The sequence below is a fragment of the Citrus sinensis genome, chromosome 2, assembly GCF_022201045.2.
Source record: "Citrus sinensis cultivar Valencia sweet orange chromosome 2, DVS_A1.0, whole genome shotgun sequence".
Lineage (NCBI taxonomy): Eukaryota > Viridiplantae > Streptophyta > Magnoliopsida > Sapindales > Rutaceae > Citrus > Citrus sinensis.
The window spans coordinates 24,980,438-24,998,513 of record NC_068557.1 but is presented as its reverse complement, the minus strand read 5'-3'; the positions used below and the strand labels follow the sequence as shown (position 1 = coordinate 24,998,513).

Below are 18,076 nucleotides of genomic sequence, written 5' to 3'. Positions count from 1 at the left end.
AATTGTGATTCGCTGTGGGCAATTATAACATCTAAAAATAAATAAAAAAATAGATTTAAGTTTAAAATATTTAAAGAATATTAAAATTTAAAAAAAATATTTGGCTAATAGAATCTACTTGGTCTTTTTAATGTCCTAAATAAAAATTTAGGACTTTAATTAGTTAATTAGGCCTAAAAGTTTAATAATATAAATATTTTGATATTTTTTATTTTTATCAATATTTATAATTTTATAATTTAAATTTTATTATTTATTTACTAGTAATTTAAAAAAAATAAAATAAAATTAAAAATTAAAATGGGAAAATGAGTAGGGGATGGAGATTCCACCTCATCCCCGTCTCCTCTCCGAATAAAAAATTGGGTAAAAAAATTTTTTTATTCCCTCCCCGAATAAGAAATTAGGTATAAAATTATTCCCATATCCCCCCGAATGAGAAAAACTCCAAAAATACTCGTCTCCGTGAGAATTTTTACCATCCCTAAGAGAAACTTGGTATGTATCACAATTCACACGAGTTGTAATTGTACGATAGACTGGCATGGTGCGCTCTCGTTTATTTAAATTCGGGCCATGAGGCTGCTCACGCTGCACCTAAATTTAGTACAAAAGTTGGTGTCATGTCTCAATCCGACATTTAAGATGATAAAAGTACATGCTCTTGCCAGCGACCATTGAGAAAATGATGTCACGTGTCTATTATTTGAAAGTCAAATGGAGGGGCCAATTAGGTAGTCACATTGATTATCAGTCAAAATAGATGCAGTATCTCCATGAGAGGAATATTAATGCACGCATGCTGACACCGCTCCCCATAGTGAGAAAATACCACCACGCATGTGATCAGATTCATCAAAATCAAATGGATTCAATTTGTATGATTTTTTATTTTAGATTTTTGAAAACCCAACAAATTTTCTTGCTTCGACATCCTCTCTCAGATCATCCACCATTGACCGTCTGCAGTTTTTTTATATTATCATGGAGCAAACAGAGACAAATTTGTGGGAACCCACTGTTTGCCAAAGTATTTTCTCGATTGTGACGTATTTTTGTCGTCTTATAAATTAAATTGAATGCAATACGCAAGCAGAGCTAATTATATGATTAGTATACAGCGTATGAAGCGACTATTCTTTTATGTGGTAGAAATGGTCTATGCTAAATGAACCATAAAACCAAGCAGCTAAAATGGAAAGAGGAGATCAAAAGTCGAGTCTTCAATCTCCCCTTATTCTTAGCAATGAAAGAGGCCATGAATTTGATGGGGAAACATCTCAACGGCAAAGTATTTGTAGTAGTGCAAATGTTATTGAAGAGGCAACGAAGCAACTATGGCTGGCAGGGCCTCTTATTGCAGTAAGTTTGCTGCAGTATTGCTTACAAGTGATATCAATTATGTTTGTTGGTCACCTCGGAGAGCTGGCTTTATCCAGTGCTTCAATAGCATCTTCCTTTGCTTCAGTTTCTGGTTTCAGTGTTCTGGTAAGTGGGGCTTTCTTGTTTCTCTTCAAAAATTTATTGGAAATTGGTGTCTTTGCTGTGATCGTGAGTTTGATAGCCTTGCAAAATACTTGGGCATTTGTAAGTTCTGAATTCTGATAATCCGTGGTTACGATATATAATAAAGTTCCGCAATTATATACACCGACCAAAAATATGTCAGAAGTGCTTATATAGAAAGCTATTTTTATCCTATATTTGAAAGTGCTTTTAAGGAAATCGGTTGTGCGTAAAAATTTAAAAACTATCGGGCAACATCAGTTCCTAGAAAAACACTCAAACCTATGCTTATAATTCTAAATATTAATTTCTCTATTCCAGCTGAATACCACAAATATGCACTTTTCATCGCACAAAGTACGAGACCACTTTTTGATGTTATCAAAAGCTCTTGGAAATACACCTATAAATAAATAATTGGTCTCAATAATACCTTGCCTTGCACACGTATCCCCATCTTTTATAATCCTTTGCAGAATTTAATAACACTCTTTGATGACTAGAATCACTTCGCATTGAAGCGCTTCTAAACTAACTTTTTGTTTCAAAATATTTCACCATGTAGCTGGGGATGGGAAGCGCTTTGGAGACACTGTGTGGACAAGCTTTTGGAGCCAAGCAATACCGTATGCTTGGTATTCACACACAGAGAGCAATGCTAACTCTTCTAGCAGTAAGCATTCCACTTGCAATAATATGGTTCTACACAAGCAACATTCTCATAGCTCTAGGCCAAGATCACGAAATATCTACTGGAGCAGGAACTTACAATCGCTGGATGATTCCTAGCCTTTTTGCCTATGGCATCCTTCAATGTCTAAACAGGTTTTTACAAACCCAGAACAATGTTTTTCCCATGATGATCTGCTCAGCAATCACAGCTTTGTTACACATTCTTGTTTGCTGGGTTCTGGTTTTCAAATCTGGCCTGGAGAGCAAAGGAGCTGCCTTGTCAATTACCATTTCCAATTGGGTTAACGTGTTTTTCTTGGCAATGTACATAAAGTTCTCTCAGGCTTGTATCAAAACATGGACAGGTTTTTCAGCAGAAGCACTGCATGATATTATAAGCTTTATAAAGCTTGCTCTTCCTTCTGCTATTATGATATGGTAACTAACCTCTTTTCTCTTAACTATAATTAATTTGGAAATGATTTCCATTTTGCCTTTGGTAACACTGCCTGTTCTCGGGAAGCAGCTTGGAGTATTGGTCGTTTGAGATGGTTGTTCTTCTATCCGGTCTTCTTCCAAATCCGAAGCTAGAGACATCTGTGTTATCGATAAGGTATCCATTGATTCGTTGATTGTCGCATTCATTCAATGAAAAACAGAAAACAGATTAATCCAATGAAATTTCTCACAAATTTTATTAATGGTTCACTTTCACAGCCTTAACACATGCTGGATGGTCTACATGATCTCTGTTGGTCTTGGTGGTGCCATAAGGTCAGTAATACGGTGTTACTAACACATTCTCCTTTTTGATAACATCATCACTTCTTCCTTCCCCTGTAATCAGAATTGTGCATCTTCTTTTTCCAACATAACCATCTGTTCTGCTGTTTTAAAGTACAAGAGTATCCAATGAATTAGGAGCAGGGAACTCAAAAGGTGCACGATTGGCTCTCCGAGTCATGATCATGATAGCCATTACAGAAGGTGCAACAGTTGGAATAACAACAATTTTGGTACGCAATGTTTGGGGAAAACTCTACAGCAATGAAGAAGAAGTGATCAAATACATCGCAAAAATGATGCCTCTGCTTGCATTATCTGACTTCTTGGATGGGTTCCAGTGCATGCTTTCTGGTTGTAATCTCTTACGATCAGAAGTAAATTCAATTCTGCACTGGATGGTCAATATAATTATGATAAAAATCTGTTGATTTCTTAACTAGGGGCTGCCAGAGGATGTGGATGGCAAAATCTTTGTGCCTATATCAATCTTGGAGCTTATTATGCTGTGGGAATTCCTTCGGCAGTGCTGTTTGCCTTTTTCTTGCATATTGGAGGCATGGTGGGCATCTATTTCTCTGTATCTCTCTGTATCTCACACACAAATGACTCGCTTACTGCTAAAAGTTTTCCTTTGTCATAAGCAGGGACTTTGGATGGGAATAATATGTGGACTTTCTATTCAAATTATTGCACTTGTTACAGTAATTGCCACGACCAACTGGGATCATGAAGTAAGTCAATTTTCTTAGCTCAAGCTAACTAGTAAAACTAAATGTAAACATATTCAAGCAGGGCATTTCTCAATTTGATCATAAAAAGATCAGTAAGAAGTTAAAAACTCATTTTGATTGAATGCTGTCTTCCCTTCTTACAGGCAACAAATGCCATGCATAGAGCTCAAAGAACTGACCGTCTTACCAACATGGCAATGAAGAGTTGAATTTTGCAGCAAATTAAGAAAATCAGTTTAAGCTAGAAAGAATGCATTTTCAGTAAAAGGAAAGCAAAACAATGAGAGATAATTGAATCTCAGAAACCTGGTGTGTACACAATATGGCAATTGATTTTGTGCATAATATCAGTTTCCTGTGATTTACTTTGCAGCCTACATGACAACTATTTAGCAGATACACATTGTTCTATTCTGCCTATCAAACCATCTAGCAACTTGCAAGAAAAAAATCCCAATGCAAAAGATGGGGCAGATATTTCCTTCAAGAAACTGCAGTTACAGAGTTGTCTGATCCTCAGGCTGTTTCGGTTTTCCTTTTTCCAGTTTAAGTTAGAGAAAAAGAAAAACTAATGTGCTAATGATGATCACACCCAAATAAGATGAGCACAAAAATTTTTAATTTTCCATTAGCAGTTTATCAATCCAAGAGCACAAGATGTTACAACACAATTCAATCAGAACTTTACAGTATTTTCTGTTACAGCCGAGCTTCTCAGATGGTGTATTTTTGAAATCTCAAAAACAAACCTTTCTAGGTCACCATGCTCACTACTGCTCATGAGAAGGATGATCTGGTGAAGGAAGTTGTTCTTCTCCATTCTCATTTGTTTCAGTAGCTTGATCAGGTGGACTGTCCTCTCCATGCTCATTGTTCTCAGGATGAAAATTGATTGGGAACTTTGTGACTCTAGGCTTGTCAGCTAATATGTTTCTTTGAACTCTATCTATCAAAACCTTTGGAGGAGGCTCCTCTCTTAGCTGCTCGTCATCATAATCATTGTTCACGTAATACCCCACTCGAACAAATTCCTGTCCTATATAAGAACATGTTAAAAGCAGTACAGTGACACCAATTATATCCTCTTCACGGATTTTTGATGGGTCCGGAGGGTCTGCCTGTTACAAGGCCAACAAGAAGTAAGTTAATATGAGTCCATTATGCAGATTAATGCTGAAAGAATATTTAAGAACATCAACAAGACTCATCAAATTACCTGTAAGACAAAACGGTAGTTACCAACATTAACAGGACCAACAAGCACACTTTCTAGCAGTTGATCATAAGTCTCATCCTCAGCAGATCCCACATAAATGAGTTTCCATTCCAAGTCTGTAACAAAGGGTTTATGATAGGGTGTTATCACAAAAGCAATATTCTAGCAAACAAGATTGGTTCCAGAGTTGCTTCAAGTTGAGTACAGAAGATGTTAGGACAGTTTACAGATTAAAGCATGAAAATTCTTACGTAAAATGAGGTTGCCCCATATTGATAGACACACCATTACAATACTAAGCATAAAATTCATAATTAATAAGTGACTTTTTCATTAGGTAGATACATATACCCTTTATATAGAAAATTGGTATAAAAATCCAAGAAACACAGCTAAAGGCATATTGCAATGATATGAAAAGAGTCCGAATTAAATAGTCCATCTGAATCCTTATAACTGCTATTTAGAACAATTATTACCCTCAATGGTTCTGATCCTTTTATCTCAATAATAATTTTCTGAATTGGACAGGGATTTGCTGCCAGTCCATCCTCTCCAAACATCTCATTAGCAGCTAACAAAAAGACTTCCAAAGGTCAGCTTATTGTATCAAAAACCTTTTCGATGACTAACTCCTTAAATGAGCAAGTTCTGATAAATTTCATGCCATTATGAAATAAAGCAATTCAATCTAGTAATTATGTTCACAATTCCAGACATTTAATAAATATTTATCAAAAGATAAGACTACACCTTTAATCATATGTCTCCTTGAATGAACAATCCATAACAGTAGCAGGTGAAAAGCAGAATTATTTTCTCATTGTTTCTGATTACTGACAATCTAGGTTGCATGTATGTTCTGAAAATCCAGGTTTCATATATGTTCTACCAAACAAACACAGAACTACCTCAGGGATGGGCAAATGTAATATACTAAATTTCAGACCCAGGCATTTACAAAATACTTATGATACCATCTTTTACTATACTAGAGTCTAACCAACAAGAAAACAATGATTTATCCACCAAGTGCAGCAATTAGCAATCAAAAATGGAAAAAATAGAACCATTTTCAATGTGATAGAGCTTCTTTCCAGCTTGATCGCATGCTTGAGCCAACATGGACAAATGAACAATTTAATCACTGTTGGCACATAAACTTTAAGTTTCCTTTCTTTCCTAAGAATAAAAAACAAAACCAAATATGAGAATGCAAGGAAGTCCACCTAGTGTTGCTAAATGTCAAAATCACACCATATATATGCCTCAAGAATTTACATGCAATTTCAAATTGCTTTCAGCACATAGGTAATTTCAGTAAGAATATCATTTATACAATTTGTAGGAATTGAATTATCCAAAGAGAAATTCTATAACGAACCAACAAATTAACTAGTACTATCCAATATTCATTATAACTTGTACTTCCAACAAATCAACTATGATTTCATGGAAATTCAATCGTACATCTTGTTATAGAGACTCTAATATAATCGGTTAGACTTAAGACTGGTTCGACCCCTACTTATAAATTCATCTGCATAATAAAATTAGATAGGGAATGCACCAATTGAATCAAATAAGTTACTGTTTACAAAACCCTAGTCCTGAAGCTCAAGTTCAAACTGCAAAATCCAAAAATGATCGAAAACTATTTAAAAAATGGAGGGATTTTGATAAAATTACCGTCTTTAAGAGGGGTCAAACACTCGTACGAGATTTCGAACTGAAACGGATTGAGAAACGCAGCAGGGTTATCTAAAACGGTGACGTTTGTGATATTTACGGCGCTCATAGTCTTGAGTTAGAACAGGATTCTGATGATTCCGTGGATTGATTGGCTCTATTCCTGGATTCGATATCCTTCATCGAAGAAATCAGAAACCCTAGAGGCTAGAGGCGAAAGGCGAAATAGAGTCTTCGAGGAGGAGAAACGGTGACTGGGAAATGGCGGTGCAAAGGACGGTTGATTTGTCGAGGAAGTGTTCGTTTGTTTGCTCGTTTGAAGAATGGTTATATTGGAGTGGTTACCGGCTGTAGCCGGTGGGCGGTGTGGAGGGAAAGGAAATTGCGAGATGGCGGGAGATTTTAACATTTGATGCAAACATTGTAGTGAAATTATTTTAAATGATAACAAAGATCCATCTTAGTATAGATGTCAATGGATTGGATTTGACCCAAAATCTACGTGATCCAAATTTAATCAGATCGAATTTAGGTCGGTTTAAAATGAATTTGTATCGAATTTAGATATCAATATATGGATTTAAGACGGATCTGGAGCAGATTTGGATCTATCTTAATATATAAATCCATATCCACATCCACCCATTTTTTATTTTATTTTATTTTAAAAGTTACTTAACAATTGTGGAATTATAATAATAATAAATTTTGCTCATAACATATTAGTGGTATTTACCATGCATTTAAAATTTTAAAACTTAAAGGTTAGTTTTGTAAATTTAAAGGTCAGTCAGCCCCAAAGCATGTACATGCAATATTCAAACTGCAAGCCAAGTAATACAACATGGCAATTTATTTTACTATATTGGCCAAATAATTTTTAAGGAATATATTAGTCAAATATGACCATAATAAAAATAATAAAACACTAAATATAAATCATATTTAATTTATATGTCATTATCTAATGTTGTAGGAATAATTGTGGGTGTGTCGTGGATATTAGGACGATGAAGAAGACAATAGAATATTAGACTGATCTTACTCCTACAATTACTTTTGAATGATATTTTATTATCTTTCTTATTTGTTATTTTGGTATAAAAGTATAAGTTACAATATTTATTATATTTTTGAGAAAAATTATATAATTTATTTGTTATCAATATATTTTAGCCTTCAATTTTCATTCTAAAAAATTATTACTTTTTTATTGCTAAGTTCTAGAATTCATGACGGATCTAGAGCAAATTTAGATTTTAATTTTTTTTTAATTTGGAGCAGATATAGATATTTATTTCTTTTTCGGATCTGGATATGGAGCGAAAAATATGGATTCATGACGGATCTAGAGTATATACGGATCTTAATTTTTATTATGGATCCAAATATGGGTCTAGATATGGAGAAGAGTAGATCCAACTCATATCTGCCACATTGACATCCCTATCTTAGTAATCATTTTGATGGGAAATTTGCAGACACTTCCCAATTAAATTTAAAAATGCCACACTTAACCCACTTACATTAACGTGAGTCATATGTTATGTTAATTATAATAAAATGTTTATATTATCCCCAATCAATTTAAATTATTTTATAAACCATAAACATCTATTAGCTTGAAAAAACTCATTGTGATATGACAATCTTGTGGTTGATGAATTAATTTATAATTTTAGCATAAACATAAGCTATTTGTATATTGAATTTTCAGATAAAATCTTCATTTCATTCCACTTTCGTCATATCATGGATTATACATTAATTTTATTTCTCTCGTAAGACAATGCATTCTCTCATAAATAACACATAAAATAATATTTACCAAACTTCAAATATTGTCTTGTCCAATTTAATAAATACATAAATTAGGTAATTAACTTAACTTATTAGGGACAATATTGTCATAGCACATAAAAATATTTCATTTTAATAGATATTTACAGTTTATAAACCAACTTAAAATAAATAGGGTAATATGGACTTTTTATGATATTCATTATAGATTTTTTATTATAATTCAACAGAATGTATCAACTTTTGTTCATAAGGGGGGAAGTGTAATTAACTGTGATGTTTCTTAATTTAAAGGGGGTAAATGTCATGGCCATTTAAATTTGAGTATAAGCGTTTCTTACTTTATTTGAGGGGATTTGCAATTTCCCTTTTGATAGAGCTGGATTTATTGAACTAAGATTTTATATTAGTAATTTAGATAAGTTAAATATTTCAAATATTTATATTAATGATATTGAATTATCTATTACGTTGAGCCATTGAGGTACGATACAGACACAGCAAAGTGATATGGCATATTGCTAGTTACTACGGTGGTGAACAAGTTTATCTATCCAAAAACTTTCTACAATTGATCTATTAAAAAAATTGAATAATTAATAATTCTACATCAAATTCCAAATAAATTAACTTACAAAATTTGTTATCACTAGCACGAAATATGTTTTGGTTTCGGATAATGCCTAGGCGATACTTTTTTCTTTTAATTATGGAGATTTTGATCTTCTATTGACATCCTCTCAAATAGAGATAAGTTAAAAATTAAAAGAAAAGTATGCTATATTTATATTTATATTTTAATAAAAAAATATTTAAAAAAAATAGAAGAGTTGAAACTTATGGAAATACAAAACTATCTAATCAGAAGATTATAATTTAAAATTTCAGGATTTATATGTATTTTATAAATAAAACTTTTAAAAGCTATTTATTTGGAGTTAATTTTATGGAAATATGATTAATCTTAATATATGGATTTGTATTTTATAAATTAAAGAGGGTATTTTATGAAATAAAATTTAAAATGGGTGTTTTAAGGATTTTAGAGGTGTGTTAAAAGCTCTACTTATGCTCTTAATACAATAAAACTTTTTTATAGTCATAATATTGAAAACAATTAATTTTATTGCTATAAAGATGTTATAACTTAATAAAAGTGTCTTCTCAAAAAAAAAAAACTTAATAAAGGTGTGATTAGTATAATTATTATTTTGACTTTGTGAACCTCAATGCAAATGATATAGAGGTAAAATGTGTACGTACTATATTAATAATTAATTAATAAATAGACTAAAAATATTTTGGTTTCAACAAATAGTGTTTATGTTGGTAAGTGATTACATACTCGCAAGTTGCCAAGTTCAGATATGTGATAACAACTCTAAAATATAAATCATCATCTCAGTTAATTTTAGAAAATATTTTTATTTCATCTTAAACCATTAATGTAACATAACCCATATTTTTGCAATATATAAATAATTATGACTATGCAAATTCAACTTTCTTAAGATGAGATCAAGAAAAAGTATAAATTATCACAATATGGAGTTCATTCTTATTTACAACTAGGCTAAATTAGGATCATAATTTTTATGACCACATGACTATTATTCCAATTTAAAGTATGATTATATATATATCATTTAAACACATTTTTATGCTGGTGGAATTGTAGTTTTGCTTACTGCTTCTCTTATAATTTACAACAAAAAAAAGAGAGAATCCCAATATTGTAACATTTCTCGACCACACAAATGTAACAATATCAGTAGTTTTTATATTCACATCAACGTGTAGATGTGGTTATTATTGTACCATTGTATGTAATAATACGATATTGTTCATGTTGGAATTGGCACCCATGATGAGCTAGACCGGTCCAACATAAAGAACAATATAGAAGCTTCTTTTACATAGAGTTTCATATGACCATTAAAAGTCTAATTGAACTTTAAGAATTATGAAGTCACACACATATCACACATCTAATTTAGATACATTAAGTGTGTTTATATGAAAGACACTTAATGGTCATACGCAGAGTGAAAAATAACAGAAAGGAGCAGTGAGCTTTTACAATGTAATATGAGGGAATTTTCTTTTATTATGATTATCCTTTGACCATAAGCATATAGTAGTATGAGGATTTTCCGGGAGATTATCCTCCGTCTCTAATTGAATTGAAAGCAACATAATTTCATTGTGCTATGCTTTCACATTCAGAAATCAAAAAATGTTTTTTTGGATCTCCCATTGATTATATGTTAAATATGCACAAATATCAACAGTTTAACTAATAAATATCAAAGTCATTAAAATTTAGTATTCAATCTTATTAATTTGTTATATTTTTTATTTTCTTAAGCAATTCAAGTTGTTTTGTTATGTTTTGTTTTTTGGGTGATTTATTTTAACTTTTAATAATAACGATGAATCTAGTCGATGGGGTTTGAAAAGAAAGACTGAATAGAGCTCGAGAGCTCCTGTAATTTCTTTGGCCCTATCCAAAAAACTATCGAGTATTCCCTCCTTCGAATAAGCATATCACCCCCAATCCTTATCTATTTATTTTTAGACTTTCTTACATTTTCCTTTATTTAGAATATAAATTAACATTTATGAATGTTTATTGAATCAATCAATAAAACACCTTATATATAAGAATGTGTTGTGTCAGTACAAAGAGAATAAAGGAATTTACTCAATGTGTGGTTGGAAGAAATAAGAGAAGAGAGGAATGAAAATGACAGAAGAAGAGATAAAATAAAAAATAAAAAAAGATTAATCTCAATTTCATTACTTGGTTCACCACGGAATTCGTTCTCTTTCCTTTTTTTTTTTTTTTTCCTCTCTACTTTTACTCTCATCTCCTTTTTTCTTATTCATTCAAACTACACATGCTATATGTATTCATGCATTTGAAATGATAAGTAAGTCAAAATAAATTCTACTATATTTAATTATTTTTCACAATTCACAAAACTTACCTCAAATATATATGTTCACAAATGAAGTGAAGGTCTAGCTCAATTGGTAAAAGTGTAGTTTTCCTAGAGCTAAGGTCGAGTTCAAGCCTCATTTGGAGGAATGAGGTGAAAGACTCATTAAGAAGGAACGACATGATGAAATACAATGATCTTTCTAGATATAGGTTTTTAAAAAATATATTCACAAATAGTTGATGTTATTACCATTTTACCTATAAAATAATAACGAATATATGTGTGATATATAAATCAAAATTTCCCTTTAATTCCATTATATAATCATGTTATAGTACATTTCAATTTAATTACTTTTATACCAATAAAAATATATTATGGTGGTCGTCTCTACATTTTATTTCATCTTTTAGGTAAATTTTGTGTATTCACATATATTTTTTTCTCATAATATTACCTGGGTGTATGACCTAGGGATGACAATGGGCATAGAGATGCCCAACAGGTCGGACAACATATAGAGCAGTACGGGCACGACACAACACGACACGAGCATGTTTTGGTGGGGTACGTGGCACGACACGACACGCACGTGGGCTGGGCTAGGGCTTAGAATTTTAGGCATGCGGGCTTTAAAAGTACGGCACGATTAGAGATGGGCTAAACACTGCACGATGAAAAAGCTCGCAATAAGCACAATTTTATTTTTTAATGAAAGTAAATTTAAAATTTTATGATTTTACAAATAATTTGAAATTGAATTTTTTAAATTCATTTAATTCTTAGTTTAAAAAATACTATAATTGATTTATCTTTATAATTTATTAAATAAACAATTGATATCATGATTTTAATGAATAAAATTATAAATATCATGATTTTATAAATATGCATTACTATTATTGTGAATTATGATCTATGACTTTATATAAGTCCAACTTAACAATTAAGTTAACCCTTAAGAATTTTTTTTACTGTTGAGTATTAAAAAAAATTATAATAATATAAGGTCAAACTTAGTAATTAATATTATTTTATTTTATTATTATTGAATATGGACTTAAGTTTTGAATTTTGAATTTTATTAATTTGGAATAAAGGGATAGACTTAAAAAAAGTATATAAACTTGAAAAAAATACACTAACAACTTGACATGCGCTCTTAAAAAATTTTAAAAAAAGAAAAAACTTATTGCGTTTTTTTTCTTAGGCACGACACTTGTGTCAGGCCGAGCCTAAGCAAACAAAATTAAGTAAGCACGGCACGACACGAAACACATAGTAGGCACAGTATAACACGAGCACGAGCACGCGCACGCATGGTCCTTGCCTTGATGGGCTAGGCCGGCGCAGCACGACCCGTTGGTCATTTCTAAATGGGCACCACTTGAGTGGGTTTGGTACAAAATTTAAATTATCAAACTCACTCGTAGCCCGCTGTGGATTTTAATTTTTTTTAAAAAAACTCACCAGTTACGGGTTTTGACAATTACTAAACTTGCAATGGGTCCTAAGGTATTTTTACGGATTTCCACATTTAAAATCACAAATGTTTAAAATGTAAATTTATAATAATAATCTAAAATTACACATAACATACTCAATTCTAAATTTAACCAAAATTAAATGGAAAATTAAAACTTCAACATCAATCTAACAAAAATTCTCAAATTTAAGTATAAAATACACAAATCCATTACAAAAAAAATCATAAACTAGTATCTAAAAATAACAGTTATCATTTTATTTTATCATTCAACATAAGCTCTAAAAGAAGATTTTCGTTTCATTCACAGCCATTAGCACCCATCCAACACGATTCTTACAATAATAATTAAAATTAATATTTTCTAAAGAATAATACTTTTTAAATACTAATTCGAAGAACAAAATTATAATAATGAAATAATCAATGCATTAAGTTAAAGTATGTTAGAACTTATGCATGTTATAACTTGTACATACGTTTGCATTTTACATTATTTACTTTATATATTTTAAGATTTAAATTTTTTTTATTAAAATTAAATTAAAATATTTTTAAAAAGTTATAAATTGTGTATCAGCCAGATATTTGGCTAATACCAAATCCACTCGCAACACGAGATTTCAATTTATAATACTAAACTCACTCACAACCCATAACATTACCTACAATAAACGAGTTTGGATGAATTTATGGATTTATAGATACCATTGTCATCCCTGTTATGACCACTTCAAAATGAATAAAAATAACCCTATATTTTTTTATTAGACAAAATCAATTTAATTCTTTTTATTTAAAAAAGTCCATAGATAGAACAAAACATCGTTGACTTATCGTTACCCCATTTAGAGGAACGGAGTGAGCAACCACCTGACAGGGCACTACATTGCTTTCACGTCATCAAGGTTCCTGTTAAGGCTGTAAATTAGCACACGCGAAAGTAAAATCATTGAACGAAATTTCAGAATATTCTCAATTAAGCCACGTAACAGTAAAAAAGGAAAAACCCCCAAAAAAATAAAATTGAAAATTACAGAACCAGCGATATAAAGTGAGCTTTAGTAGACTTTAGCATCAAACCCTAACTCACACTATTCTCATTCTCTCAACATTGAAGCCCTGACCAATGGCTTCACGTAGACTCCTATCATCTCTCCTTCGCTCATCTGTCCGCCGATCTCCCTCCAAATCTTCGTTTTCTAACTCATCTGTGTTCTCTCCTGCCTCCACGCGCCGCGCGTCTCCTTATGGGCACCTCCTCTCGCGCGTCTCAGAGTACGCGACCTCAGCAGCCGCCACTGCCCCACCGGCACAGACTCCGAAGTCGGATGTAAAGAAAGGCGGCGGTGGTAAAATCACCGATGAGTTTACTGGAAAGGGCTCGATCGGTCAGGTTTGTCAGGTCATCGGTGCCGTCGTTGATGTCAGATTTGACGAGGGGTTGCCTCCGATTTTGACCGCGCTTGAAGTGGTAGATCACTCGGTTCGGTTAGTGCTTGAGGTGGCTCAGCACATGGGTGAGGGTGTTGTTAGGACTATTGCTATGGATGGAACTGAAGGGTTGGTTCGTGGCCAGCGCGTGCTCAATACTGGCTCTCCAATCACTGTAATTGAACCTCTTTGATCAAAATCCTATCTTTAGCTCTGAAGTTTGAAAAAGAATCGGAACTTTATATGTGAAATGTCAAATAGATCGAATCTATAATTGTTTGTTGTGAAATGCTGGTGTTTCTGTTGACTGTTGTCGAATTAGATCTGAGTTATGTTGCATTTTTATTTTTTGAACTGGTTGCTGGGTTATTGTGGTGTGATAATGAATTTTTGTAGGGCGTTTGAAAGTGAATTTTCTTTTTTCTTTTGGTTTTTGTGTATCTGAAGTAAAAAAGAAAATTTAATGTGAAGGACCGCGTGTGTTTAATGAGTTTAAAAATGTTAGGGTTCATGTCATATATTGTAGGGGTAATAGTGTGTTTACTATTTTTCTTTAGGCACTAAGTAGTTTATTGGGTTTTGTTTTGCAATAGTATGTTGTATTTTGACTATTTTGTTTTCTAAATGGCTCTATACATGTGCTTTAGGTACCTGTGGGGAGAGTTACTCTGGGTCGTATTATGAATGTCATTGGAGAGCCTATTGATGAGAAAGGCGATCTCAGTAAGATTCTGGAGAACCTGTAACTACTTGATCAGTGTTTTTTTAAATTTTTTTCCCAGTTGTACTGCTGGTGTAAGTAATGAAATTTTCTAACACTTCTGTTAAATATTCCAACAGAAACTGAACATTACTTGCCCATCCACAGAGAGGCTCCAGCATTCGTTGAACAGGCAACTGAACAACAGATTCTAGTCACTGGCATCAAGGTACTTAATCTATTTCAATTATATCTGGTGAATGCAATTGGATGATTGTATCTTAGTCGCAGTTCTTAAAAGAACAAAGTTTATGCTTTCCTTTTTTGTCAAATATAGAAAGATAATGACATTGGACTCAAATTTACTCAATTTGTAATTTTTTTCCCCTACAGGTCGTTGATCTCCTTGCTCCATACCAAAGAGGAGGGAAGATTGGGCTTTTTGGTGGTGCTGGTGTAGGAAAAACTGTGCTTATTATGGAACTTATTAACAATGTTGCAAAGGCTCATGGTTTGTTTAAAAAAAAAAAATGCCGATGGCTCTTCTTGTTTGCATGCCAATTCCTCTCCTTGTTTTATTGAATGTTTCTTGTTTTCTTTGTTCAGGTGGTTTCTCAGTTTTTGCTGGTGTTGGAGAGCGTACTCGTGAGGGTAATGACTTGTACAGGGAAATGATTGAGAGTGGTGTTATTAAGCTAGGGGACAAGCAGGTCATGATATGCTGTTAACATTTTAATTCCAGTTTCTACTTTGTTTGCTGCACTTATGTGCTAAATTTCTACATCCTGGTGTTTCTTATTGTTTTGTTATATCAGGCTGACAGCAAATGTGCACTTGTCTATGGTCAAATGAATGAGCCACCTGGTGCTCGTGCTCGTGTGGGTCTGACTGGGCTTACTGTTGCCGAGCACTTCCGTGATGCTGAGGGGCAAGATGTGCTGCTCTTCATCGACAACATTTTCCGTTTCACCCAAGTGAGTTTTATACTTTTATGATAGAGATTTTGTGGCACCAATATTGTGCATTCCATGTTGCTGTTGTTGTAAATGTTTTGTGCTCTTCTTTCTTCTGTCTACCTGCAGGCTAACTCAGAGGTGTCTGCTTTGCTTGGTCGTATCCCATCTGCTGTTGGTTACCAACCAACGTTGGCTACGGATCTTGGAGGCCTCCAGGAGCGTATCACAACCACTAAGAAAGGTTCCATCACTTCTGTACAAGCTATTTATGTCCCTGCTGATGACTTGACAGATCCAGCTCCCGCTACCACCTTTGCTCACTTGGATGCCACGACTGTGTTGTCGCGTCAAGTAAGGATGGATACATCTGGTTTGATGTATCTTTAAACATTGTCGCTAATAACATCTGACAATTTATTTGATTTCTTTTTTGTTGACAGATCTCTGAGCTTGGTATATATCCTGCTGTCGATCCTCTGGATTCCACATCCCGTATGCTTTCTCCGCACATTTTGGGCGAGGAACACTACAACACTGCTCGTGGTGTGCAGAAGGTTCTTCAGAACTACAAGAATCTGCAAGATATTATTGCCATTTTGGGTATGGATGAGCTTAGTGAAGATGACAAGTTGACTGTTGCTCGAGCACGTAAGATCCAAAGGTTCTTGAGCCAGCCTTTCCATGTGGCAGAAGTTTTCACGGGTGCCCCTGGCAAGTATGTGGAGTTGAAGGAGAGCATTGCCAGTTTCCAGGTACCTTTCTTTATCTTTGAACTCTCACATGCTTCCACAAATACACAAGCATGCATGTGCATAGATAATCGTAAACATCACGTCAATGTTTTATATGAGTATACTCGTGTACAGTAATCATTGATATTCTTTTAATGTTGCACGGTTTGCATAGTCCTTCCTCCTGAAAAGTATCCCTGGTCCAATCAATTATTTGGAGCTCCAGTTATGAACCATTTTTCCAAGCAAATAGTTAGCCAAGCTTCGTGAAAAGATAATTTTTCTGCACCTGAATATTTTATGTAGTAAGCAAAACTGGTTTTAGCATGTTGAAGGCTGGTGGGAGGGTGAATTCACTTAATTGTTGTGTGGATTCACGTACGGTGTAAATGTAGTATTGTGACAACTTGCACAAATGGTTTTTGGTAATTTGCACTTTGATCTTCTTGTTAGGATTCAAGGATGACTCAAATTTTGTTAATTATATTACTGTTTGAATTTTGTATCAGTATGTGAGAACAAATTGTTTAGCCCTCAAGAATCTGAGTTATTGATTGTAGATAATTGCGATGAAACATAGTACCATTTCATTTTGGCCTTTGTAAAAAAAAGCCTCAATGATTCACTAGGACTCTTTTGTGCATAATTTGATCTCATTATGTATGATCTTGATTCAAATTAATATTGTTGCTTTGAACAGGGAGTGTTGGATGGAAAATATGATGACCTTCCAGAACAGTCATTTTACATGGTTGGAGGCATCGAGGAGGTCATTGCCAAGGCCGAGAAGATTGCCAAGGAATCAGCTGCCTAATCAAATCTCATGCTCGTCTCTTCCCTGTTCCTTTTCAATGCTTTTAGCTTGATTACTGCGAAAATCAATAATTTAGGTGGTGCTGGCCACGCCGGCGTCGGGATGTTCATTTTTTGAGACCAAATGTGCCAGAAGCTTCTATTTCTGTTTTAATGTTATTGCAAAGTGTGAAATAGGAACAGAACTGGGGCCTTTCCTGCTAAAGTCTGCTTTTTTCTTGTTATTTAATAAGGGAAAAAAAAAAGAATGCGGACGTGTATATTTCTTTTGCCAATTTTTCAGAGAATATCAGATGCTTTTCTTTTCATTTTAACCGAAAATACATCTGACTAATGTGCCTTTGATTTTGAATGGGCAATTTACTGGCCTTATTTACGTCTTTCCTTGTATTTTTTAGTCTCAAGCCGCTTTCTGAACGGCTAAAAAGTGGGTATGCCATTCTCTATACCGAAGTGGTAACAAGCCCATCTGAGTCTTATTTATTTATTTGTTTATAAGCAAGAACAGCAAAGTTGTGGAGGTTTGATAATGAGCTGTTTGATAATGAGCAATTAAGGAAAGAAAAGAGAAAACGAAAAAATTTCAATGGTCATAATTAAGTAATTAACCT

General features: G+C 33.4%; 3 protein-coding genes across 5 annotated transcripts; 2 read left to right on the top strand and 1 right to left on the bottom strand.

Annotated features, from left to right (window-relative positions):
* The first annotated feature begins 980 nt into the window (after nucleotides 1–980).
* LOC102621442 (protein DETOXIFICATION 16-like) lies at nucleotides 981–4,072 on the top strand. Its single transcript, XM_006468733.4, has 8 exons — nucleotides 981–1,488; nucleotides 2,072–2,616; nucleotides 2,705–2,791; nucleotides 2,896–2,952; nucleotides 3,077–3,315; nucleotides 3,405–3,523; nucleotides 3,609–3,695; nucleotides 3,839–4,072. The coding sequence occupies exons 1-8, from the start codon at nucleotides 1,195–1,197 to the stop codon at nucleotides 3,902–3,904; spliced, it is 1,494 nt and encodes a 497-aa protein (XP_006468796.1). The 5' UTR covers nucleotides 981–1,194; the 3' UTR covers nucleotides 3,905–4,072.
* A 225-nt stretch (nucleotides 4,073–4,297) lies between these two features.
* On the bottom strand, nucleotides 4,298–6,920 carry LOC102621733 (histone chaperone ASF1B). 3 transcript variants are annotated; one of them, XM_006468736.4, is made up of 4 exons: nucleotides 6,601–6,920; nucleotides 5,982–6,088; nucleotides 4,912–5,027; nucleotides 4,298–4,813 (listed from the first exon to the last, which is right to left on the bottom strand). In XM_006468736.4, the coding sequence occupies exons 2-4, from the start codon at nucleotides 6,034–6,036 to the stop codon at nucleotides 4,466–4,468; spliced, it is 519 nt and encodes a 172-aa protein (XP_006468799.1). In that variant the 5' UTR covers nucleotides 6,037–6,088; nucleotides 6,601–6,920; the 3' UTR covers nucleotides 4,298–4,465. The 3 variants fall into 3 exon arrangements, with proteins under 3 accessions (XP_006468799.1, XP_006468798.1, XP_006468797.1); XM_006468735.4 differs by having other exon boundaries at nucleotides 5,982–6,093; nucleotides 6,601–6,919; XM_006468734.3 differs by lacking the exon at nucleotides 5,982–6,088 and having other exon boundaries at nucleotides 6,601–6,915.
* A 6,972-nt stretch (nucleotides 6,921–13,892) lies between these two features.
* Nucleotides 13,893–17,841, top strand: LOC102622423 (ATP synthase subunit beta, mitochondrial). The gene is made up of 9 exons (XM_006468737.4): nucleotides 13,893–14,440; nucleotides 14,913–14,988; nucleotides 15,106–15,194; nucleotides 15,359–15,476; nucleotides 15,572–15,675; nucleotides 15,781–15,939; nucleotides 16,048–16,272; nucleotides 16,362–16,673; nucleotides 17,353–17,841. Exons 1-9 carry the CDS (start codon nucleotides 13,961–13,963, stop codon nucleotides 17,464–17,466), a joined length of 1,677 nt encoding a protein of 558 aa, XP_006468800.1. The 5' UTR covers nucleotides 13,893–13,960; the 3' UTR covers nucleotides 17,467–17,841.
* Nucleotides 17,842–18,076: the final 235 nt, after the last annotated feature.

What these genes read in the sequence shown, in the direction of transcription:
- LOC102621442 (XM_006468733.4), top strand. Translation starts at nt 1,195, where the DNA reads ATGGAAAGAGGAGATCAAAAGTCGAGTCTTCAATCTCCCCTTATTCTT. An exon ending in TTTCTGGTTTCAGTGTTCTG is followed by an intron (nt 1,489 to 2,071) that starts GTAAGTGGGGCT and finishes TTCACCATGTAG; the next exon opens with CTGGGGATGGGAAGCGCTTT. An exon ending in TCTTGCATATTGGAGGCATG is followed by an intron (nt 3,524 to 3,608) that starts GTGGGCATCTAT and finishes TGTCATAAGCAG; the next exon opens with GGACTTTGGATGGGAATAAT.
- LOC102621733 (XM_006468734.3), bottom strand. Translation starts at nt 6,709, where the DNA reads ATGAGCGCCGTAAATATCACAAACGTCACCGTTTTAGATAACCCTGCT. An exon ending in TTTGACCCCTCTTAAAGACG is followed by an intron (nt 5,028 to 6,600) that starts GTAATTTTATCA and finishes CCTTTGTTACAG; the next exon opens with ACTTGGAATGGAAACTCATT. An exon ending in ACTACCGTTTTGTCTTACAG is followed by an intron (nt 4,814 to 4,911) that starts GTAATTTGATGA and finishes GCCTTGTAACAG; the next exon opens with GCAGACCCTCCGGACCCATC.
- LOC102622423 (XM_006468737.4), top strand. Translation starts at nt 13,961, where the DNA reads ATGGCTTCACGTAGACTCCTATCATCTCTCCTTCGCTCATCTGTCCGC. An exon ending in CAATGTTGCAAAGGCTCATG is followed by an intron (nt 15,477 to 15,571) that starts GTTTGTTTAAAA and finishes TTCTTTGTTCAG; the next exon opens with GTGGTTTCTCAGTTTTTGCT. An exon ending in TTAAGCTAGGGGACAAGCAG is followed by an intron (nt 15,676 to 15,780) that starts GTCATGATATGC and finishes TTGTTATATCAG; the next exon opens with GCTGACAGCAAATGTGCACT.